Below are 25,143 nucleotides of genomic sequence, written 5' to 3'. Positions count from 1 at the left end.
ATCTGATAGATTTTACGAGCATTGTGTTTGTATTGTAAGGAAGAGGGATTGTCGCTTTACGCTCGTCATAACTTTTTAATCTATTGTGAATTTTAATTTTTTAAATGGGTATTCAAATATCCAAATAATCGAATCGGTTAACCGAAGCGGTTATTGGGTAACCGAACACCTAAAACGGTTCGGAAATAGTTAGTGCAATATGACATATTTTGGATTCGGGTACGGATAACCGAATCCAAACCGATCGACAGCCCTAAATACTATAATACTTCACCTATCTCATAAGAGTGCATTTTTTGTCATTTTGGGACGTTCATAAGAATGTGCATTTTTCTTTTTTGGACCATTCTTCCACTAATAAAAATGGGCCAATTCTTGGGACGTTCCATCTTACATGAGATGTAGTGCATGAGGTCTCTCCAGATGATGCCACGTGTAAAGTGGTTTTTTAATTTGTTTGGCTTTATTTTTAACGCAGAAAAGGGGGTTTACCACAGTCATATGCTCAACCATGGTATGACACGCACTTCAAGAATGGCTTTCTTCCATTTTAATTGTCTCCTGAGACAAGAAATTTATTGTCTTCCTGGCTAGGAATTTTTGAGTTACTTCACCAGATTTCTTCTTCGAAACACCTTGCATAAAAAATTATATCACTTTACACGTCACAAAGAACCTATAGGGAAAAGAATTAATTCAGAAACACACTGTTACGACGCGGGGTGGTCCTCTTCTGGCCACGCTCTGCAGCTTCAAAGCGGTTACCTGCTCTCCAGGTATTTTGTTGTCTGATTTTCTTGGAATCTCGGAATTGAGTAGAATTATTAACCTTCTTGGTATTTGGCCCGCCGATGTCATCTTCATCTTGAAGTTATTCCGATACTACGAGTACGTAGTTACTCTATGATCAATGCTCGAGTAACATCACAATCCTTAGTGGATGTAGCTATATCATACACCTGACACATACATTGATTGACAAAGAGCATGTACTCTATTATACCACCAACCATTGCTTCATTGGCGGGGAAAGATGTTTGTAGCTTTGCGGAAACTAATCTTTTGGAGACGGAGTCCGACTCTTCCAAAAAATGGTCAAAACTCTAAACGGCCTTTTTCCATTTTATTTGTTTTCGACCTCGTAAAAACTAAAAGGGAAAGCAAGTTAATTATTTTCATCTTTGTAATCAAGATATTTTCACCTTTAATTATTTTGCTTTTTTTTTTTTTACTATTAGCTTCTTGCTTTATCGTTCTTTTCCGTTTTGTTTTGGAAACTCATCACTTTCTTTAAAGGCTACACATTGATTCACAATCAGACATCGAAATCCAATCGATTGCCCATTTTAAACATACCATTTTCTTGGGGAGGAAAATTCAATTAACACTAGCTACCAATCTTTTTAGAACAGGCACGACTACTTAATTAATAGAGCGATATTGCTCTCCATTTTTCTTTCTTTCTCTCTTTTTTTTCTTTTTACCTTTCGAATTTTGTTTAGGTAAAAAAAAATGTTTGTGAAAATGGAAAAGCCAAACTAGTCTAAAAGTGCAAATAATATTCATTTTATGTTTTATCTGAGTTCATCACTATTATTGATCCAGTCAAGATTGTTAGCATAATAGGCCCTTTTTATTTTGGGATTTTTTGATTTTACACTTCAAAATTTCGATTTCTTTTACCGCTACTTGCCTTTTGTTTTGAACTCGCTTACTTACTAAGTTTGGATATCCACACGTCTTTGCGTGATATATTCGAATCTTCTGAATAATACATGCCTGTGATGACTTAAAAACAACACATCTAAGCAGTCCATCGTATCTATATCTATATCTATATATTTATAAAAGGAGAATCACTTCGTATAACATTTACCCCCAAAATTATACTAATGTCAGTATTAATAATGATCATTATAATTAACACTTATATATCTATATCTTTATATATAGCTATAACGGGAAGGGCTATCGTGAGAGCACCTCTTAAAATAAGAAAAAACTCAAAAAAAGAAAAAAAGAAATAAGAACTAGAAAAAAAATGTATGAATTTTATGTAAAACACGTATGAATTGGCTGTATAAAGGTATGAATTGCGAAAATTAAATTTTTGCTACCTTTGAGATTCGAACTTAGGACCATGAATTCATCCAACAGGATGATGAATCAACCGTAGATCTTGATGATCTAAGGGCTTGAAATGATTCTTATTTTATATGTTAAGAAGTGTGTACTTATTTTAGCCATCCCCTATAGCTATATATACATGTAGTTAATTTACTTAATTAAATGAATTGTCATATTAAAACGAGGTAGTCAAATTAGATGTATTTGATTTAAACATAACCTGTACATGTAATTAAATTTATTTATTTAAATATTATAGTACCTGTCCCCCAAGGGGACACCAAGTAGTGCGAACTCCTGTCTACGAACAGTGAGGTTCAGGGATCAAACCCCACCGCTCCTCCTCCCCCAAAGTCAAAAAAAAAATATTATAATACCTTTTAAATTTTAACACTTATATACTTCATTATACAACCACTATTAGCATATTTAATTATTCAATATTGAATTACTCGATAATATAATACTATATATTTATGGTATACTATATTGTAAATTTTTAAGATTTAAAGTAGTTATATATGAGTAAAAAATGGTAGGCGTACACTAATAAAAGAAGTTCGAAAACAAAATTTTAAATACTTTCATAAAATTATTTATTTATTACATATTGAAAAATGTTATAAGGATAAATATTGTCACAAGAATCCGGTATTCTTATATAGTTATATACAGCACATATTTATAAATTTTTTAAATTTAGGCCAAAAAGTCACTATGAGATCAATGTTCAATTAAACTATAACTTAATAATAAATAGCGTTATATATACGACATTACCAATTTTACAAATATGATATCTTCGTGCATCGCACGACAAGAATGATAATTATAATATACGAAAAATGATGGAAATTAATTAAATTAATTTCTTTTTAGTTGGAAATGATGATGGGAATTCATATATAATTGCATATGGAGATTTTTTTTTTTTTGAGTAACATATGGAGATAAATTTGAATTAAGTGTTTTATTTATACCCAGCTAAATCTGACCCAACTTACTGCTAGAAAATGAATTCATTGTCTTTTCTACAAACAAAAAAGAAGAAGAAACTATTGCCGAAAATTCTGAATTTTGAACACTACGCGCCTATCCACATTTTGAAGAATTCCCAAATCATCAACCTCCGCACCATCGTCGTCTTCAAACGACATATTCAAATCCAAGAAAGCACCACCGCCGCCCGCCCCCTCCTCTCCGGCGCCGGAGACCGCTTTCCGATCAACACTACTCGACCGGAAACTCTCGCAACTGAATACAACAATGGCATCGGCGAGGCCAACCTCGTCGCCGTTCTGGTCAACGATTCTCCCCTTTTCGATCGCCCTCTTAATCCCCATCTGCGAGCAGTAATCGGCCTGCTCCAAATCCTCCACCAAGAAAACGCGGCGAGGATCAGCCGCCACCGCCGCCGCAAACCTATCGATATAACTCTTGCATTCATCCCTGCCCCGCTTGTTCCGGGGCGACGAGTCCACGAAGCTGCTCAATCCGATCGACGCGAAACTCGAATAGGAGCCGAAGACGAGCTTAGCCAGCTCTCTGGCGATCTTCTCCTTGGCCTGCTTCTCATCGGCGCCCACGAAAAGGAGCCACGTCTCTTCCTTGCCGCTGCTCTGGCTTTTCCTCCTCACCATTCCCGACCTGCACTGCAGAATCGTCCCCGCGATTTCGGGGATGATCTCCTTCTGCCATCGAACCTTCTCCTCCAGCGCATTGCATAGCACATTCAGATTTTCTGCATTGAATTCTTTCAGCTTTTGTGAGCCGTCCGAGTCCATGGCGTCCCCCGATGAACCCGAATTCGGGGCCGAGAGGAAAGCTGACGAAGATGAACCTTGTTTGTGGGCTGAGCTGCACAATGACTTCCATTTCTTGCATAATTCATTCATCGCCTCACACTTCTGAAACCAACAATTACATTGTAACGAAAACAATTACGAAAAAAAAAAAAAAAAAAAAAAAAAAACCCACACGAGAATTAGCTATATATTCAGTTTATTCAACTCGGGATTACGTTACCAAATTGGAGATTTTTTATTATTGTTTTCGAATACAAGGGCTACCCCAGCTAGCCGCCGTGTTCGAATGCTCAGTAGTACTTTCATAATTCAATAGTTATTTCGTTACAATTTGTGTAAATAAAAATCTTGAGTAGTCACTGGGAAAAGTGACCATATTATTATTTTCAACTTTATGATTATTACTATACGAGACAGAAATAAATAGGCAGGCACCTGGTCTTTGTCATTTAGTCTCCTACTTTCATCTTTAAGCCAAGAAGGCAATCTCGACAAAGCTAGGTCGTTGGCACTCGCTTGCAAGTCTCGTGCTTCGCCTTGGAATTTCTCCCAACATTCCACGCAGCAAGAAAGCTTCATCTCTTCGTTTTCTGCTCTCGTGCCTCGTCTACTTTCACTCTTTTCATCACTGAACCAATACAGATATATATTTGTAAATTAATCATAATTATCAACTTAATTAAAAAAATACCTGTGGGAAACTAGGGTGAAGGCCAAGCTATTAACAGGAATGGTGAGAGGGTGGAGCCCCCAAAGAGAGTGGTGGCCATTTCTGCAGCTCATGTAAGTTTGAAAGGTGGCAATTCCCATGAGCCAAAACCTCTCCATCTCTCCAATGCCCCAAACCAATCTCCCAATCTCCATGATCATGTGCTCCACAGCGCAGTAGTAGCTTCCCTGTCTCTCCAAACCAGCTCTATAATCACTGATCCATTTGAGATCTCCCAAATACAGCACCACCCCTCTCCCGACAAGGCTCTGCACGAGACGCGTGAGCTCCCTTATCTTGAGCTCCACCTGGTCGCGGCGGAGATTGCAAAAGGGCGGGATGCTTATGAACTTCACCTCTCTCAGAGACTCCGGCACCTCCCCTCTCTCAACCCGATCCATCACGCCTTTTACTGTGGCTTCTAAGTTGGATGTGCTCTCGCCTACCAAGGCGACGCTCTTCCGCATCAGAAGAGTGTCGATTATGGCATCCAAATCTTCATTTCCGGGTGGAGATGAAGATGAGAGGAGGGTTTGTTTGGAGGTGGGAGGAGGAGGAGAGCAGCGGCCGAGCTGTAAGGAGATGGCTTTCTCGACGTTGATCTTGACCTGTGTGCTGGAGAAGCCGGCCTCTCTCATGACTCTGCTGACGCTGGGGTCGTCGAGGATGGAGATGATGAGCTGCTCCAGCTCGATCTTCACGGCCAGGAGCGGCTGCTGCTGGCTGTCCGTGGAGCCGCGGCGCTGGTGGGCCTGGGCGCGCTTGAAGGCGGCGACGAGGGCGTTGGAGATGGAGGGGTGGTGCGGGGTGGAGGCCGCGGGGAGGCGGTTCAGGGCCACGTTGAAGCACAGCTCCAGGGCCTTGCACTGGAGGGGGTGGGAGTGCGAGTCCAGGCACGCCACCCGGAAGATGCCGCCCGCCGCCGCCAGCATCGTGTTCGCCACGTGGAGCGGCGTCACCTGTGCATGGCCGCGCCGCTTCGCCAGCACCAGCGCCTGCTTCACCACCCCGCCCGCCTCCGCCGTCAGACCCTGCTGCACCGCGCAGTTCCCGCTCGCTCTCATTACTCTAATTTGCTATGTGTGGATTGTTAATTTGATCGGAAAAACCTACGGGAAACTTGGTTTTTGTTGCATGACAATGGGGGATTTTTTTTTTTTTTTTTTAAATGGGAAAAGTTTGGTGTTTGTTGTTGGGGACTGGGATTGTGGACTGTGTTTGATGAAGACAGTTAAATATAGATAAAAGAGAAAGAGAATTCTTTTCTTGTTGATGAGGTGAAAGAAAATGTTTGAATATAAAATATAGGTAAAGTATGTTATCCGTCTTGTGGAGATATACATATATGTTAGGAATAATATATATATATATATATGGTTGTGTGTAGAAATGAACTTTGTGGTGCGATGGCAATTATAGAAATGTAGAAAATAGTGCATTAGTCCAAAGTCGAATGTTGCAGTGGGAAAGTGGAATGCATGTGCTGACAAGGAGGAGGAATACCAAAGGCAAATCAGCTTTACTCTCTATCTCATTCTTTCTCCACACATTTTGTTATCATTTTATTATACATATTTATGGAATGTGGTGTTAGTGGGACTCTGCCTTTCATGCAGCTTACACTTACTTAATTTAATCACCATTTCTATGATTTCTTTCGATCCCCTTTTTTCATGAGTCGCGAGGGTGGGAGTATATTATTGCTTGGTTTCTGATGAGGATAGTCGGCGAGGTCTAATTTAAGTGGTAGAATTGATTCACTATAAAAAAAAAATTAATAAAGAATTAAATTTTAGTTGAAGTTTCACTTAATCAAATGTGGGTTATATAGTTCTATTTTATTTGAATTTAATCTAATTAAATTAATTCGTTATTGTGCGAATGATTTGTGTTCAATTTAAATTTATGTCTCTGTAATATATATGCTCAATTTATGACATGACAAATATCTTGTATTAATATACATTATACTTATCATATTTATTTCTTCACCGCTTTGTACTATTTCTTGTGTTTTCGTGGTGACTTTGGAGATGATATTATCTTGATCCACTCATTTTATATGATTGAATTCGGATGCAAATATAATGGTGACATTAGTGAAATGTATTGTTTGGATCGAGCTCGAAAGGCTTTGCGATATAATTAGATTTTTCCGCAATATATATCTCTATAGCCACAACTACATTCATTGGGGGCCTCCACAGTATGGACCCTTATAATTAGTCGAAATTTGTCTAGATTCAGAGATTGTTATTAGTGTTTCTCATTTGTGACACATAATAAAATTTGATTTTCTCTCATCTTGAGTTTTACACGTGAATTTATGCATTATTTCATTTTGTTCTTCGTTTTCTATTTGCCTATATTCATATCACATGCATGTGGTTTATTTAAGTAAATGTGATGGTTTATTCTCTCATACTATACACAATATTTGACATTTCATGTATGAATGTATGGATCGGAGTATCTAATAATTATTGAAGAATGTTTTATGATTATAACTTAAGTGCAACTTTTCCTTTTTCCCAATCACTGCAAGTGGTCATAGCATTTTCATTCAAGAACGACTAAAGCAGTAAAGCTAGCTGAATCGGGTAAAAAGTTACAAAAATTACCAAATTATGAATGACGCTTTAATTTTTTGTGTAGACGTCACAGTTATAGCTCACTTTATGGTAGTCCTAACGTTGATCTTTTGTTATTATTATTAGCTTAAATATTTTTGGGGGGGTTTTTTGTTTGTGGGCACAAACACAAATATATGTAAGTATGGTAGAATGAATAAAATTAAACACAGAAAACGAGGAGGTGAAAAAGTGAAGCAAGGTGTGGGGGCTGTCTGTTTGAAGGAATCGGGAAGTGTGTGCGATTTTGCTTCCACAACCAAGCGAATAAAGTTTATAAAGCTTTGCATGCAACCTCCTTTTTCTCTATTTTGCATGGGGATTATGAACTTCCCCCACCTCTCTTGCTCTCTCTCTATCAAACAATACAAAGCAAAGGATTAATTCTACACTCCAACAACCCAATCACAAACTATATACTAATACTATATACGGTATTAATTCATGTGAGTTGCATTATGTTGCATTTATTCAAATATATATACAGATGATAGAACCGAAACTTGCCCTATTATTACCGATCTTATCTTATTAATTAATCCTTAATCAAGTAGTATCACTTAACATTGTTATTGCACGGTACCATGCAGCGTGTAGCACAATAAACCTTTCAAGCTCCTTAAGGGGATGCTATCATTCTATACCAGTTACGGTTACCTAATATACATTACTAAATGTTATATATAAGTTGCTATCACTCATGATACAGAACACTCAAATTAATATATTCTCAACCATAGTAAAACAAAGTGATATATAATTTATATACACACATGAAATCTTAATTATTAAGATTTAGGTCACGTTAAGTCACTGAGATCTTGATTCGTCAAGATATAAGAATACATTTCACTGTGATCCTATTAATGTGTTTACACGCATTAGTATAGAAGTATCCAAGACAAACTATTTTCATTTATACTGCAGCTTAAATCAACAATTCATCGTAGAGTCGTCTCGGTTGTGATCAATTTTATATCTCATAAAGTTATTTCAATTATATGGTTGTACAACACACCATATAATCTACTTATATATATAGAAATAATTGGATATTCATATGCAACTACGGAAAATTCAAATAGGAGATAAGATAGTAAATTTAGGAATCATTGTATACAAATTCAACAAATATTTCTAGGGTTTACATACATACTACAAAAAAGAAGCTTAATTTCCATATCATCTTAATTTTCTCTCTATATATAAATATGTGTGTGACTGTGATATATATATATATATATATATATATATATACACACACACACGTACGTATACGATATATATTACTCCCTCCGTCTCAAATAAAATGTCCTGTTTTCCTTTTTGGGCTGTCCCAAACGAAATGTCATGTTTCTTTTTTTGGCAATACACTCTCTCTATACCTAATATTTAAATAATTTTCACCAACCCACTTTATCTACTTTATACACATTTCTTAATCTACGTGCCGAAAAGAAATATGACATTTCGTTTGGGACGGAGGGAGTACTATTTTAATAAATGAATGATATATAAATTTAATTTACATTACTTTGTTTTCGGGGCAATACTTTGAGCTGCGTGCTCATTTTTCTCATCGAGGTAGGTACAAAAAGAGATGAAAACCATGCATTGGTCACCATCCATTTCATATCAATCGTCTCTATCTTTGAAGTTCAATTCAGAAAACAAACGAAAGGGAAGAAAAGAAAAACTCGACATGTGCAACATATATACTCCCTCCGTCCCTGAAATAAGTTCCTCTTTGGGGACGGCACGAGTTTTCAGAAAAAGTGGTAAAGTGTATTGATAGTGGAGAAAAATGTGTTATAATTAGTATTGGGAGTGATGAAAAAGTGAAAAGTAAGAATAAATAAAGTATTATTAGTGGTGAGGTAGTTGTCCAAAAATGGAAAGAAAGAAAAAGGAACTAATTATTTGAGGGACGTCCCAAAAAGAAAAAAGATGAACTTATTTCAGGGACGGAGGGAGTATATATATAGGGAGAACTTCAAGAAAGAACCACTAAATAAAAAAAGAATGGAGAACCATTTTCAGTCATTCGACCATCAAGATCTACGGTGGATGCATCATCTTATTGGATGAATGCAGGTCCTGAGTTCGAATCTTGAATGGAGCAAATTTTTTTTTTTTGAGTAATTTTAACATCGAATGCATTAATTTTTACAGTGAATGCATTAGATTTGATGGTTCTCATGTTCTCACAAATAATGTAGTTCTCTCTAGAACCACGCCCTATATATATATATATTAATGCAAATTATCATTTACTCTATTATCATTCTACAATGCAGATGATCTCTCTCATTTTTTCATCAGGGTCTTTCTCCTTTAAGGAAAGGACAAAGCCAACACTCACATAATAGAGTGAAATTAATAAAGCAATCATAGATAACTAGGATCAAAATTAATTCCGAGTTTGTGTGTGTGTGTGTGTGTGTTTTCTGGCAAAGGAGAAAAGGGACATTTAATTAGCTGTAGAAGTGAAGCAAAACTGAGAAGGTTCTGCTCAGGGACCCAAAGACCTCAGAAATTCTGCAACCAAGAATAATATTTCCGAATTGTTCAACTAAAAAATTGTCTTATTTCTATAGTTGTGCATTGCCTACCTTACTCTATTTTTCTCTCACTACTCTGCCTCGGAATTTGAGTTTGCTCATACTCCAATCTTCATGAAACCTACGCTAATTTTTATTTGAGCTTCCTAAATTATTTTTCTACGAGCGACATACCAATATTGGCACGTACCGACGTACGTACCCATACATAAAGACATCTATATAGCAAACCACCCACCTATTTTTATTCAAATTTGTAATTGATTAATTGGCGGTGCAACAAAATATTTCAATATTGACATCATTAATTTTTTAAGTATTATGACATTTATAAATATCATTAATAATAGTGTGACATTTTGAGGTGATCACTAGTTATTATGCATGTTACAAAAATTGTGACATATATATATATATATATATATATATATATATATATAAGTATAATTATTTTTGTGATGTGTGTGATTATTTTTTATGATAATATATTTATAATTAATTCTTGAAAAATATTAATTTTGTTAAGTATAATAATTAAAATAATGTAACAAAATTTGTATGCGTGTATGTCAGAGAGAGAGGGAGAATATTTTGTAATAATTTTAGATGTAGCAAATTTAGACATAAATTTATAAAATTTATTATATGTTTAAATGTAATAAAATTTGTTTATATTTTTATGAGTATAGCTAAATTTTTTTGCACCTAAAGATATAAACAATTTTTTGATAATATCTCTTGATGTCATTAAAATTGTATAACTAGCTGTCAGATAATTTTTTTGTAGTTCGATAATTATACGTACGTATACGTATTTAGTAGATGCATGTACTAAATATCTGTATATGTATTAGGTATAAAGCATCTTGATTTTTCAGGGTGTTTTGATCCTCACCTTTTTATAGATAAAAATCGCTAAGTATTATCTTCATTCAAAGGTTAATCTCAGTCAAAAAGGCGTCATTCCTATCTTTGATGGCCTAAAAAGACATTCAAAGAGCACCCAAATAAACTGTATGAAAAGTTATCTACTACCACTAAAGCAGTGTCGTTTCAACCAAATTTAACACTCTCTCTCTCTCTCTGTTCCTTTTGATAACTAATTGACCCATGCTTTCACGTCCCAATAAGATCAATAAACTTTGTTCAAATAGGTTAAATCTAGAAAAAGCTACCAATATTTTATTTAATTATCTCTATCTAGTTAAATTCTCTATCAGCAGTCTTACACTATATCTAGCTATCAATATGTTGAAAAATTAAAATAAGTTACTACAATAAAAAAGAAAAGAGTGTGTGTCAGGAGATAATACAGGATTAGCACCCCCACTAATTATCGATCTTTTCTCTCTCTAGCTAATTAAAGTAGATTAAAGCAATATATACCATGAAAGCACTATTAAAAAGTAATATGTATGGCACTATCTACTCAAAAGACTCTCATGCTTTTCGACCTTCAAATACGCGTCCCCCGCCATGTGAGCTAAAGCAATTTAATTTCTTTTTTAAAATACATTTATTTAGGTCTTCTAAACTAATTATGTGGGAGCAAATACATATATGTATGAACAAAAGAAGTTGGTATTGGTTGATGATGAAATATCTAAATATGATTAAACAAGTTGTTGGGCTTCAATGCATCTCCATAAATTAAATAATGAAATGAAAGTGACACACACTTTAGGAGATAGATCATGATTAATGTGAACAAACTGGTCTCGAATGATTACAAGTTTTAACTTTCGTTTGCTTCGGTTCAAATGGTAAAACTGAGGCACCAAAGTTCCTCTTACAAGATAATGAAGATATCATTGATTCAAGTCTCAACTATATTATGTGAATTATATTTTCATTTATTTAATTATTTTGATCTAATTTATACTAGTTTGATTGTTAGTATTTTATTAGTAAATTTATTTATTTATTTATTATAATACATATTTAATTTCATGATATGATAATCATATCAAAAAAACGTTTTAGCTTTTCCGCGCGATCCTTGTTGAGGACTAAGAGGGTGTTTGACTAAGCTTATTTTAAAGAGTTTATAAGATGTTTTAAGAGATTATAAGATGTAGTTTTTAATAGCTTATAAGTTGTCAAAGTGTTTGGATAATTGAGCTTATAAGCTAGACATAGAATTTTTTATTAGTGAGAGAAAATCTTTGTTAGAGAGAGAAAATCGAAGAAAAATGAAATTAGAATGATATATGATGAAAATAAAAAAATTATAGTTGAATTCTTTTTGTAAAATGAGTGTTGCTTATAAGATAATGAAAAAATAAGTTTGGGTAGCGAAATTTATTTTTTGGGGAACTTATAAGCCCTTAGAGTTTATTTTTACAGCTTATAAGCTCTTTAAGAGCTTATTTTGCCAAACATTTTAAAGGAGTTTGTAAACTCCTAAATAATTTATAAGTTGTTTTAAAAAAGCTTATAATCTCATACGAACACTCTCTAAATATATATATATATATATAGGGTTGGGTTTCTGTAGTATCCAAGCTTATAATAGATCCGTAGATCCAAATCTAGACCACACATTTATGACATATGGTGCATCAAGATGGTGACACGTGGCAAGACATTTCAAGGCAAAATCTGGAGAGGGGTAAAATTGGAATGTAATTTTCGAAATTAAAAAAAAAATTAGATTTTCTCAAAATAGGTATATTTTAGATGCATAAAGTTTCATACGAGAATGCATGAACTTTCATATAAAAATGCATAAAGTTTCATATAAAAATGCATAAGATTTCACCCCACTCCCACCCCACCCCCCACACCCCTGAACCCCACTCCACCCCAGAACCCCACCCCCACCCACCCCCTACCCCCACCCACCCCCTACCCCCCCACCCCCCAACCCCCCCAATTTTTTTTTTAAACTGATTTTCTGACCACTGACCCACCCCTACCCCCCACCCCCCACCCACCCACCCCCCCTCCCCCCACCAATTTTTTTTTCTCAAAAACTGATTTTCTGACCACTGACCCCTACCCACCCACCCACCCACCCACCCACCACCCCACCCCACCGCCCAAATTTTTTTTTTTGAAAAACTGATTTTTGCATGCATAAAAAATTACATGTTTTACATGCATATACTTTCGCACAGAAATGCATATACTTTCACACAAAAATGCATTACATTTTTTGAAAAAATATACTCCCTTCGTCCGCCAAAAGTATTCCACTTTGGCCGGGCACAGAGTTTAATAAAATGTGTGATGATGTTGATGTAGTGGAGAAGGGGTCCCACCACTTTATGAGATGTGTGGTTGAAATTGAATTTGGGGTGGGTTTTTTGTAAATAAAGAGTGTTTGTAAGGATAAAATATAAAGGTGGATGGTGGGACCATGGCTTAAAAAGGAAAGTGGAATACTTTTTGCGGACGCCAAATATAGTAATTGTGGAATACTTTTGGCGGACGGAGGGAGTAATTTTTTTTTGGGCTGGAGGGTGGGTGGGGGGTTAGCGGTCAGAAAATCAGTTTTTAAAAAAATAAAAAAAAAAATTTGTGGGGGGGTGGGTGGGTGGGGGTGCGGGGGGGGGGATGGGTGGGTCAGCGACTCAACAATCAGAAAATTAGTTTTGAAAAAAAAAATTTGGGGTGGGGGTGGGGTGGCGAAAATACCAGATTTATTAAAATGAAATGCATTTTTTGTATAATTTAATGTATTTTTATGTAAAATCTTTATGCACTTTTGTTTGATTTTATATGCATGTGAAACATGACTGTTTTGAGGGGTGGTAATGGGGAGGGTTGGGGGGTGGTGTGGGGTGGGTTGGGGGTGGTGCGGGGTGGGGTGGTGAAAATACCAAAACTGTAAAAATCAAATGCATTTTTCTGTTCAAAGTTATGCATTTCATGTGAAAACTTTATTAAATCCAAAAATTACATTCCAATTTTACCCCTCTCCAGATTTTGCCTTGAAATGCCTTGCCACGTATCACCATCTTGATGCGCCACATGTCATAAATGTGTGGTCTAGATTTGGATCTACGGATCTATTATAAGCATTAATTGGATACTACATGATCCCATTCCTATATATATATATATATATATATATATATATATATATATATATATATATATAGGAAGAAGTTCTAATAAAAACTTCTGTTAAAATGAGAACTAGGAACCTAATCTTGACCTTTTAAATATTAGATCTAATGGTTAGGATTTAGTCAACAAAAGAAACTGTGCATCTATTATATTTTACTGTGCACTTAAAAAATATGCAATTTATGCAATTGAAACCAACAATGCAAAATATTCAAGCAAATCGAAATTATGCATCTATGCAATTGAAACTGTGCATCTATGCAATCGAAATTGTGCATCTGTAGTTTAATCTCAACCCTCTATTTTATTTAAATCAATGACTTTAAATTGGTTTCTAATTTTTATCTTAAGAGGGATTTTTATATTAACCCTACCCTATATATATATATTTGGTTCCGTTCGTTGTAAGATATTGATTTGATTCGTATTTATACATGTAAAGATTGGAAAACCAACCTAATCCAATAAGTATGTTTAAAAAAGTTAAACTAAAACAAACTCGTCTCGAATTTGGTCCAATAATTATTTTCCCAAAATTTAGTATTAATATTATATGAGAAGTTTATGGAGTGGTTGGTGGCATGTGTGTATATATTAAAGGCACGTAACAAGGGGAAAAGTTGTTGCAATTTTGACATGACAGCCTTCTTAATGCAAAGGTGACGGAATTACGTAACTCACATTCCTTTTTCTCGAAAGTTCCCTCACTAATTTTTTCCTATTGTTGTCGCGACATTAATTTCTCTAATTGGAATATTTAATACTCCTTTAGCGATGTCTTTTTATTTTAGTTTATATATACTTATATTTTCAATTACATTCATAAATTATTTATTAATTGTCTAACAAATCAATTTTGATAGATCTCAATTTCCATTTTATATATATGTCCCACTATTTAATAAAATATATGCCCTTTAAATCACACCACATTTTTTAATAGATGGATAGAGTTTATAATGATGTTCTCCCAAACTTCCTAAATCTGATAGACTGTGATGCTTATTTCTCTACTTAACAAAACGTCAAGACAGCCTTACGGCGCGGCCGCCACCGCTTCACAATCACTCTCCAACCTTTTCTCAGGGCGGCGGCGGATGATGCGAATGGCATCCATCGATTTAATTTATTGCCTTTTTCTTCCTCGAGGCGAATTATTGTAATTATTTATCATTAATGTTTTACTACATACTGTTATTGTAACTGATATTCCATTATCGTATCAAACTATATTTAAAAATTCATACATGTTCAGGTATCACTTTTAATTGTGTTTATGATTGGTATGCATGCGAGCAGACGTGTTTAGGTGGATGAACTCTACCAGTCTCATCATTTTGATTTATCGCCCTACTTCATTACTACATATGATTCTAGATAACTAAATTCTGCACAAATATGACATAATTATTTTTATAATTTTTAATTATAAATTAAATGTGAAGTAGTATTCCGTCGAAATTTGACGAATTATACATAGTTAAGTTATTAAACTATTTTTCAAAATTAAAATGACGAATCAATCCATGAGACAATCCAAAAGGGAAAACTGGACAAGATCAATGGGACGGAGGGAGTATTTGACGAAGAGGTCAAGACGTCAAGTAGAGTTTTTTCTGTTTATAAAACAAGGTCAAGTAGAGTTTTATTGGAGCAAGTTCAATTCTAAAATACTCTTGGGACAATATATTTCTCTCATAGCCCATGAAACCCAAGTTGGGTCGGCCGTAAACTTTCTATTTGAGAGGTGGGCCGTAAACTTTCTATTTTGCTGGTTACTTATGGTTTATTTATATAGTTTACCCACCCAAAAACGGAGTGTATATTATTTATTTGTCTGTACTTTTTTTTGGGGGGGGATTTGATGTTTTTTGTTTCAGCTTTGAGATGGATATAGATAAATGAAATTAAAGTGAAACAATGCTTCATTTGTTCCAATAAAACTGACCGCATATTTTGAAGGGATTAATACTTTGACCACACACTGTTTCTCCCTATAGACTACACAATAAATTAAAATATAAACGAACTCTTCCACCAGAAAATATTTAAATTAACTATTCTATTATAAAATGCAATTCAGTTAGTAAGAAGCTATTTTTTACTTACTAAATTGATGATTCGAGTCACATAATATGATATGTGTGGATTTTAATACAAATTTCCCCTCCAAAGAATAAAAGTATAGTGTATTTCAGAATTAATCACAATACATTCTTGAGTCTGGGGTCTTTTATCTTGATCCTCCAATGCCCATCAGGTAAGTTAGCTTCTTCGGCTTTGTTTCTATTTTCTCTATTGCTGGTATGCATCGTGGGTGTCAAAAAGCAATGCCTTCTCAAATTCTGAGGCATCTTGTCGTAAGCATCCCACCAAATTGTGTTGGCGGAGTCACTGGCGAATTTTTGTCTTTCCGGTATATCCCAGTTGCAATCGTAGTCTCTGTAGCACCACCAGGGTTTCAACCCAAGGTAGTGGATCGCGTATGCATCATTGGGCACCGTATGATCTTTATTATCACCAATATTTGATTCAAAGTAGGTGAGATGGTTGATCTTGTTGGGGAGGCGGTGCCACCACGGGAACATCTCATTCAGAAACCCTTGATCGCCGCCGTTGTACGACCTCACCAACCACCTCCTCTCCATCAGGGTCTTAAACGTGCACAGCGAAGGTTCTAGAAGCATCAGCCCCGAGTTGAAACGGTATTCGTTGTTTCCCTTGGCGGAGATCCCTGGGTATATGAAGAACTCGTCCAGGCTTCTGGTGACGATGAAATCGGAGTCGATGAACATGACTTTGTCGTACTCCACGAGTTGCCAGAGGCGGAGCTTGCTGTAGTTCCACTCGTTGTACGAGTTTTTGATGGAGTGAGGGTTCCGTATCCGTTGGATTCGCCTGATCTTCCAACCGGCTGATCTGAGGTCGTCGATGGATTTGGGAGAGACGTGATGATCATCGACTAGCAAGACGAGGTCTTTTGTTGTGTTTGATTGGATGATGCTCTGCGCTAGAGCTATTGCTCCGCATACATATCTTTCCGAAGAGTGTAGGATACTAGAATATGCCTCTCTTGGTTGCTTCATGATCCTCTCATCCTCGGTTTGCATCCATAATTCTTCGCCTGAAATGACAGTGTAATTAAAAGAGTATATTTGATGAGTGCAAGAAAACTGACATAGTAAGCTTAACTACTTACCAAAGTGTGCTGATGGAGGGTTGAGTTGGCACGTTCCGACAGGCATGAGCACTATCTGTTTCATCCTCGTTAGTTGAGGTTTGTAAATCCAAGAATCAGCATCGTGTAACACAAGATCATCGCATCTAAATATCTCCCACATAGGCCCACTTGACCCAATAAACACTGCAAAAATTGGTCTTTTTTTAACCCCACTTTCCAGTCTCCCACACCTCACTAACAAATTAGCTACCACCAAGTTTACTTGTAATCTAAACACATCCCTCACTGCAACCTCTACACATTCATTAGAAGGAACCCTAGCAACCACCACATCGAGGTCCTCATAGTTTTCGAACATCGGCATCGGTATCTTGGGGCACTTGGCAGAGTTCTCGACGATCCACACTGGGTACAAGTTGGACCACTGTGTGGCCTTGTCCACGGGGCGGAAATCCACCGTAACGATCTTCCCTTTGGTGGGAACGTCCTTGTCTGTCATCGTCGTCTCGTCCATGTTCACCAATGCAATGTTGATGTTATCATCTCCTAACTCTCGTGCAACGAACTCGAACCAACTGGGGTTCATGGCTGGTTTAGGGTAGATTGGTGCATTTGGGACGTTTGCATGCAGGTGTCTGAGGTATTGGATGTTGAGAGTTATGAGGGGTGTCAAGAAAAGAATTACGTAAAAGGTGAAGGGCTTAGACGCCATCAAGATTGTTCAAGGAACATATTTTGTAGCTGATTTTTGTTGTGGTTACACTAGAAAGAGTTTGAGCTAAATATCGAATTTGGAAGTGTTTGAATACTCTAAACCAACTAAATCTCCATTCTCTAAAAATAAAAAATAAGAAACCAACTAAACCTCCGAACCCTTGTAAGAAATCTTGATCATGTACTATCTGTTTGTTGTACAATTAAAAAAAAAAAAAACACTAGTTTAATTATAAACTCATTAAGTGACAGTTAGGTTGGAAAAAGTGAGAACTTTTTGTACGTGTAGTTATTTGCATTTAAACGATCGAATATATATTTAGTAATGCGTAAATGGTGAGTAAACTCTATAGTTTGGCCATCAAATTGGCCTACTTAATTTAAATATCATCCACACATTATTAAATATTCCGTGATGTTTCACTCTATAGTTTCTTTTTCTGTGATGTTTGCTCTACCTCTACATTTAAATGTTGGAAGTTGAAACACGATTAATGTTAGTTATGGAATAAAATTCGTCATCTTACTTTTTGGATTGAATATTTTACATAAATATAAAGATATTTCGCTTTCAAAGTACATATTTTTTATATTAGTATATATTAAATATATAATTCATGTTGGAATATAAGTATATATAATGGAGAATTTATTTAATTGGTAGGAGGAAATTTAGAGAAATTGGTTGTGGACGTGTGTGTGCTTAGGAATTTGAGTGGGAGGATTGTTGTTTACTAACACAATTTTTCTTCAATTCACTTCATTCTAACTTCCCTCTTTTTTCATTACATTCCAATCATGGTTACATATTTATAGTGGTGAGTAGATGATTCCTACATTCTCTAGAATATTCTCAACTATTATTTTTCTAATACTTCTCTAGAATTCTCTATACATACTAGAATTCTCTAATTCTAGCTAGTTCTCTTCATCCTAACTTTTTCTCAACTATTCTAGATTATTCCTCTTTCTCTAATACATTTTCAACCATTCTACATTTTTCTTCATTCTCAACTATTCTAGATATTTCGAGTTAAAAAATTTTGTAGGCCACTAACTTAGGGCGCTTTGCAAAATTAGGCCAAATTTTTTCGGGCTTGCAAATTTGAGCCATTAATTATTAATTTCGGCGTCAACGAGCCACATTAGGGCCCGATTGGGTTATTATTCACAGCTGGAGCCCGAACGCTGATGTGGAATTTTATTTTATTATTTTATATAATATATTTATACACATGTAAAAAAACACAATTAAAAAATAAATTTAAAAACATTTAAAAATTACAAAAAACAAATGACCTTTTGTCTTCCACGTATGAAAGCCCCAAGACATTCACAATTAATAAACTCATTTAACAAACACATGTCAAACACATCAAAAACCTCAATTCCTATTTTCGTATAACAATTGTTCTTTCAAAGCAAGAATAATTCGCCCAAAGACAGCAAGAATAATTGGACTTGAACACGAAAGAAATCCTTAATCCCAATAAAAAAAAAAAAAAAAACGTGATGTCAAGTACAGAAAACTAAAGATCCAAAGCTTCAGCTTTCAAAAACATAAGCTTCATAATGTATAAAAGCATAAGCTTCATCATCTAAGACTACATAAGACTAATCATCATCAAAAATATAAGTTGTCAGTCATCTTCAAAAACATAAGCTGGCAGTCTTCATCTTCAAAAAACCATAATTTTTCATCATTCACTTGCTCTTTTTTTGAATCTCAGCCAAACTCTGAAACTTCTTCTGACTTTCCACAATCAATTGGCCTCGTCTCAGTTGACTAAGCATTGAGGGCCCTGGTACATGAGCAATTTGAGTAGGGATTTGTGTCAATCCTGATTCAAACAAGTCACTTTCAGCTGGAATTTGTGATTCTTGAATAGGTATTTCAAATTGTAGTTCACTTCAAGACTATTTTTTAAAGCTGCTAAGCTAAGTTGCCTAGCCACAACATAGTCTAAAATAAACCTCCTACCCCCACAATATGTTACTTTAGGAGAAGTAACAATCTTTCCACCATGGAAAATAACAGACAAATACATTCCATTGGGTTCTGCAGGAAAATTATAAACAAAAAACAAACATTCAGGGCCTTCAAAAAACATGCATTAATCTTCCTAAAAAACACAAACTAGAATCAAACTTAAATTACTTACTGTACATAGGAGGAGGCTGATTCAATTTTTTCACATCCCTGACCTTCACCATTTTTAGTGTTTTTACCTTTAACCAGCGTATATGTTGTACGGGATGATTGAAGTGATGATGATATACTGACCGATTCTTCAAGCTTTCCACCGGGGATTGACGATTTCAGTTTGTGAAAATATGATTCATATATTGAGGTTTTTGATATGTGTTTGACTTGTGTTTGTTAAATGAGTTTTTTAATTAAGAATGTCTTGGGGCTTTCATGCGTGGAAGACAAAAGGTCATTTGTTTTGTGTAATTTTTAAATGTTTTTTAATTTATTTTTTAATTGTGTTTTTCTACATGTGTATAAATATATTATATAAAATAATAAAATAAAATTCCACATCTGCATTCGGGCTCCAGCTGTGAATAATAACCCAATCGGGCCCTAATGTGGCTCATTGACGCCGAAATTAATAATTAATGGCTCAAATTTGCAAGCCCGAAAAAATTTGGCCTAATTTTGCAAAGCGCCCTAAGTTAGTGGCCTACAAAAATTTTTAACTCAGATATTTCTACAAATTTCTTCTAATTTTTTTTTTCTTTCTTTTCTTTTAATTCTAGAATATTCTTTACAAATATCTATTCAAATCAAGTTTATATTCCAACAATTCATTCATGCATATTAAAAAATATGTAAAAGGAGCCACACACTAAACGATTTTGAACAAACTTTTAGAAAAACTAGAGATTGAACCTGAATCTCATAGATAGATTATCTCATTTACAACTCTTTTCGCACATTACTTATCAATTTTTTTTTTCTGATTATTCGCATTTATATAATATCATACTATGTATAGTAATTATGTTAGAGGGAGTCTGATATGAGGATATGGATCCAAAAATTCATAGATAAAAAAATTGCAAGTACACATTATTAATATATATATATATATATGCTTGAATTTATCCAAAAAACAAAATTGCTTGAATCCAAATGTCTACCCACGATGCGATGATTTAAACCCAAGTTTTTGTAATTATGTATTAATCGGAATATAAGTTAGCCATCAAAAGTTGCTCCATTTAATTAATTGAAATATGAATTTGATTGATAATACATTAAAAGCAATTAAGCTATCGACATGTTAGCTTTATGAATTAGTTTGGTGATGTACGTACATTCGTTGTGTTTAATTGCTCTAACTGATCTATATTTAAAGTTGGAAAGTAAATATATAATTAATTAGTTAATTATATATATATATATATATATATATATATTATGTGGTGAAACAAGAAATAATACGATCAACAAAAACAGTAAACGACACCGGATTTACGTGGTTCGGTCGAGAAGACCTACGTCCACGGGGTTTTTGGGGATTTTCCACTATCATCGAGAGAGTGTTTTACAGTTTACAAGTTGTAGGCTAAGAAAAATGACTATCCTCTTTAATCTATGCCTCAAGACCCTATTTATAAGCATGAATATAAACCTAAGGCTCTTGGGCCCATTAGACCCCTAAAGCTCATTAGCCCAATGAATCAAGCCCAAGCCCCTTTATTCTAATATATATCTTGAAATTGAGCCATCAGAGCTGGAAAGCGGAGCCGAGCTGAGCCAAGCTGAGAGTCAGGGCAATCCTGTACCAAATATCGAAAATAACCACAATAACAATAATAATAATCATAACTAGAAATATTCCCGTTATGTTTAGCACAGCGCTGGTGCATATTTCAGTCCTCATCATTATGAAATAAAATTTATCACGCTATTTGGTGGACTAACATAACAATATTTATATGAGTTGGGAAAAGTATAATTTTAGATCCAAAGTATTTGCATAATTTTAGTAATGGATCACTAATACATTTTTAAACTGTAAAATGAGTCAGAACATGAAGTCAATTATAAATTTGAACCGAATTTTTAGATTTTTTTTTATTGGTACCGGAAGCATATATAGTATAAAATTGATGAAACTATATCCTTTAGATCCAAAATTATAAACCTTAAACTATATATATAAATCATAAATATAAACCAGTATCAACGAAATATATATTGAGATTTGAGAGAACTAACTCAACGGTACGTCGGTACATACAAAAGATATGAAAATAGAAAAACAAAACAAAACCAAAAAAAGATATGAAAATAGAGAAATTCTAATTAATTCACGTTGTATACAAACGCTTTTATTTTACACTTTTCTGTCCAACACACACACATGTAGACAACCATAACTAATTAAAATTGTTATTAAGAACAAAAGTAAAACATGATAAAGACGGAGTTAATGACAAAGATGTTAAAAGAGTAGTATATAATTTTGGCGGAGAACTCTAAATATGATTAATCTACTTTAAAATATCAATTACATTGATATATATCATATATGTACGAGAATAAGACCGTTCAACCGACATAATAATGATGAACTTTGAATAAATATATATACCAATCTAATCACTACAATCTAATCACTACAACAATTTTAGTGACATTAAGAATTGTGTCATAAAATTTATTACAATTTTAAGTGTAACAAAGTTTAGCTACACCAACACATATATCTATATACTTTAATTACACATAAAAATGTAAATAAGTTTTGTTACATTTAAAAATGTAATAAATTTTATGACATTTATCCATATAAAACTATCACAAAATATTTTTGTTAGACGTATATAGGTGTCACAATATATTTTTCGATATCTCTCTCTCTATATATATGAGTGCGTGTGTGTCTGATACACACACTCACAAATATTATTATACATGTACTTTTAACTATTAATAAAATTAGTTTTTCTTACGTAACTAATTAATTATTAATTACATCATCATAAAAAATAATTACGCTTTCATATCTCACAAAAATAGTTACTCATTCAAATGTCAATAAATTTAGTGACATGTCTTTACTTTTGTGACACACACAATATTTCACAATTTTAATTAGTTGCATTTATAAGTGTCACTATTTATTAAAAATTATGTCATTACTGGAACATTTTGTTGTAGTGAGTGTTTTATAGGGATAATTGCATAACAATCATCAACTTATACTTAATTATGATTTCGACTTTGCTTTAAACACCTTCGCAAATAAATATTAATAATTAATTTTTATAATCGAGGCTTCCACAATTTTTCCGGCGTTGAAAAAGATGACATGGACATCAGCTTATTACTAATCGTTTCTTGTAGCGTTATCTCAGTAAATATACAAATCCGACAATGATATCTAGTTTCAAGACAATTAATTAAACAAGTGGTATGAGAGCAATACATGAAGAGATGCTAGTTTATTGAAAATGGTTTGAAATGAAGCAAAATTAATTGAGTTTGATGCTTAGTTTATTGGATAAATGTTGGAGGGAATTAATCAGAATGTGTAAGTATTCCTGGGGTCTCTAATCTTGATCCTCCAATGTCCATCAGATAAGTTAGCCTCCTTGGCGATGTTTCTGTTCTGTTTAAAGAGGCCATGTCTGAAGTCTGGCATATAGCACAGCTGTCTGAGATTGTGAGGCATCTTGTCATACACACCCCACCAAATGTTGTTAGCCGAGTCGCTCGCGAATACTTGATTCCTCGGCCTATCCCAGTTGCAGTCGTAGTCTCTGTAGCACCACCACGGCTTCAACCCAAGGTAGTGGATGGCGTAGGCGTCGTTCCCCACCGTGTGATCTCTATCTTTGTCATCATCGAAGTAGGTGAGATGGTTGATCTTGTTGGGGAGGCGGTGCCACCACGGGAACATCTCATTCAGAAACCCTTGATCGCCGCCGTTGTACGACCTCACCAACCACGTCTTCTCCATCAGGGTCTTGAACGTGCACAGCGAAGGTTCTAGAAGCATTAGCCCCGAGTTGAAACGGTGCTTGTTGTTTCCCCTGGCCGAGATCCCCGGGTGTGTGAAGAACTTGTCGAGGCTTCTGGTGACGATGAAATCGGCGTCGATGAACATGATCTTGTCGTACTCCACGAGCTGCCAGAGGCGGAGCTTGCTGTAGTTCCACTCGTTGTACGAGTTCTTCTTCGACTGAGGGTTTCGTATCCGTTGGATCCGCTTGATCTTCCAGCCGGCTGATTGGAGGCCGTCGATGGATTCGGGAGGGATGCGATCATCGGCTAGCACCACCAGCTCTTTTGTGGTGTTTAATTGGATGAGGCTCTGTGCTAGAGCTATTGCTCCACACACATACTTATCGTTCGAGTGTAGTATAGTAGCATAAGCCTCTCTTCCCTGCTTCCACCTCTCAATCCCTAATTCTTCACCTAAACAAACAAAACCAACATAATACGGTTTGCATGTATTTCTATATTATGTGCATGCAATCTTAGTTCTCACTTAAAAAGACCATTCTTACCATGATGTGGCAATGGAGGGTTGAGTTGGCACGAGCCGACAGGCATGCGTACTATCTGTCTGATCCTTCTCATTTGGGGTTTGTAAATCCAAGAATCAGCATCGTGCAACACAAGATCATCACATCTAAAGATCTCCCACATAGGCCCACTTGACCCTATAAACACTGCATAAATTGGTCTACTTTCCACTCTCCCACACCTCACTAACAAGTTAGCTACCACCAAATTCACTTGCAATCTAAAAACATCCCTCAATCCAAATTCCTGATCAGAAGGAAGCCTAGCCACCACGACGTCGAGCTTCTCGTAGTTCTGAAACACGGGCATGGGTAGCTCCGGACACTTGGCAGAGGTCTCATCGATCCACTCCGGATACAAGTCGGACCACGCGGCGTCCACGCGCTCGAAATCCACCTTAACAATCTTCCCTTTGGTGGGAAGCTGGCCTTCCAAGGTGGCTTTGCCCATGTTCACCAATGCAATGTTGATTGTGTCGTCTCCCATCTGTCGAGCAACGAAGTCGAACCAGTTGAGGTTGATGGGTGAGATGGGGTAGGTTTCTTCAGTTTGGACATCTTCAAGCAGCCCTATAAGGTATTGGATGTTGAAAGTTATAACCAGGACTGCCGAGAAAATAATAGCGGAAAGGGTGAAGGGCTTCCGTTTCGAGGGCTTCGTCGCCATTAAGGAATATATATATATATGGTGCTATGGTTTTTGCTGTTGTAAACATTATAGAGAGTTTGAGCTCAATATATGTAAAGAGTTTTGAATATTCTCAACCAACTAAACCTCCAAAACACTGGCAAGAAA

At 35.3% G+C, this 25,143-nt stretch overlaps 3 protein-coding genes across 3 annotated transcripts; all 3 read right to left on the bottom strand.

Annotated features, from left to right (window-relative positions):
- Positions 1–3,078: 3,078 nt before the first annotated feature.
- Positions 3,079–5,962, bottom strand: LOC131020473 (protein SMAX1-LIKE 3-like). Its single transcript, XM_057949295.1, has 3 exons — positions 4,624–5,962; positions 4,368–4,560; positions 3,079–4,034 (listed from the first exon to the last, which is right to left on the bottom strand). Exons 1-3 carry the CDS (start codon positions 5,703–5,705, stop codon positions 3,183–3,185), a joined length of 2,127 nt encoding a protein of 708 aa, XP_057805278.1. The 5' UTR covers positions 5,706–5,962; the 3' UTR covers positions 3,079–3,182.
- Positions 5,963–16,110: 10,148 nt separating this feature from the next.
- Positions 16,111–17,799, bottom strand: LOC131023603 (putative UDP-glucuronate:xylan alpha-glucuronosyltransferase 4). The gene is made up of 2 exons (XM_057953145.1): positions 17,106–17,799; positions 16,111–17,030 (listed from the first exon to the last, which is right to left on the bottom strand). The coding sequence occupies exons 1-2, from the start codon at positions 17,797–17,799 to the stop codon at positions 16,111–16,113; spliced, it is 1,614 nt and encodes a 537-aa protein (XP_057809128.1).
- A 5,542-nt stretch (positions 17,800–23,341) lies between these two features.
- Positions 23,342–24,855, bottom strand: LOC131023601 (putative UDP-glucuronate:xylan alpha-glucuronosyltransferase 4). Its single transcript, XM_057953144.1, has 2 exons — positions 24,330–24,855; positions 23,342–24,237 (listed from the first exon to the last, which is right to left on the bottom strand). Exons 1-2 carry the CDS (start codon positions 24,832–24,834, stop codon positions 23,342–23,344), a joined length of 1,401 nt encoding a protein of 466 aa, XP_057809127.1. The 5' UTR covers positions 24,835–24,855.
- Positions 24,856–25,143: the final 288 nt, after the last annotated feature.

The sequence above is a fragment of the Salvia miltiorrhiza genome, chromosome 4 (genome assembly GCF_028751815.1).
Source record: "Salvia miltiorrhiza cultivar Shanhuang (shh) chromosome 4, IMPLAD_Smil_shh, whole genome shotgun sequence".
Classification (NCBI taxonomy): Eukaryota; Viridiplantae; Streptophyta; class Magnoliopsida; order Lamiales; family Lamiaceae; genus Salvia; species Salvia miltiorrhiza.
Note: the sequence above shows the minus strand (reverse complement) of the source record. Positions and strands in the feature narration are given on the sequence as shown.

What these genes read in the sequence shown, in the direction of transcription:
- LOC131020473 (XM_057949295.1), bottom strand. Translation starts at nt 5,705, where the DNA reads ATGAGAGCGAGCGGGAACTGCGCGGTGCAGCAGGGTCTGACGGCGGAG. An exon ending in TTCACCCTAGTTTCCCACAG is followed by an intron (nt 4,561 to 4,623) that starts GTATTTTTTTAA and finishes GTATTGGTTCAG; the next exon opens with TGATGAAAAGAGTGAAAGTA. An exon ending in GACTAAATGACAAAGACCAG is followed by an intron (nt 4,035 to 4,367) that starts GTGCCTGCCTAT and finishes TGTTGGTTTCAG; the next exon opens with AAGTGTGAGGCGATGAATGA.
- LOC131023603 (XM_057953145.1), bottom strand. Translation starts at nt 17,799, where the DNA reads ATGGCGTCTAAGCCCTTCACCTTTTACGTAATTCTTTTCTTGACACCC. An exon ending in CCCTCCATCAGCACACTTTG is followed by an intron (nt 17,031 to 17,105) that starts GTAAGTAGTTAA and finishes CTGTCATTTCAG; the next exon opens with GCGAAGAATTATGGATGCAA.
- LOC131023601 (XM_057953144.1), bottom strand. Translation starts at nt 24,834, where the DNA reads ATGGGAGACGACACAATCAACATTGCATTGGTGAACATGGGCAAAGCC. An exon ending in CCCTCCATTGCCACATCATG is followed by an intron (nt 24,238 to 24,329) that starts GTAAGAATGGTC and finishes TTGTTTGTTTAG; the next exon opens with GTGAAGAATTAGGGATTGAG.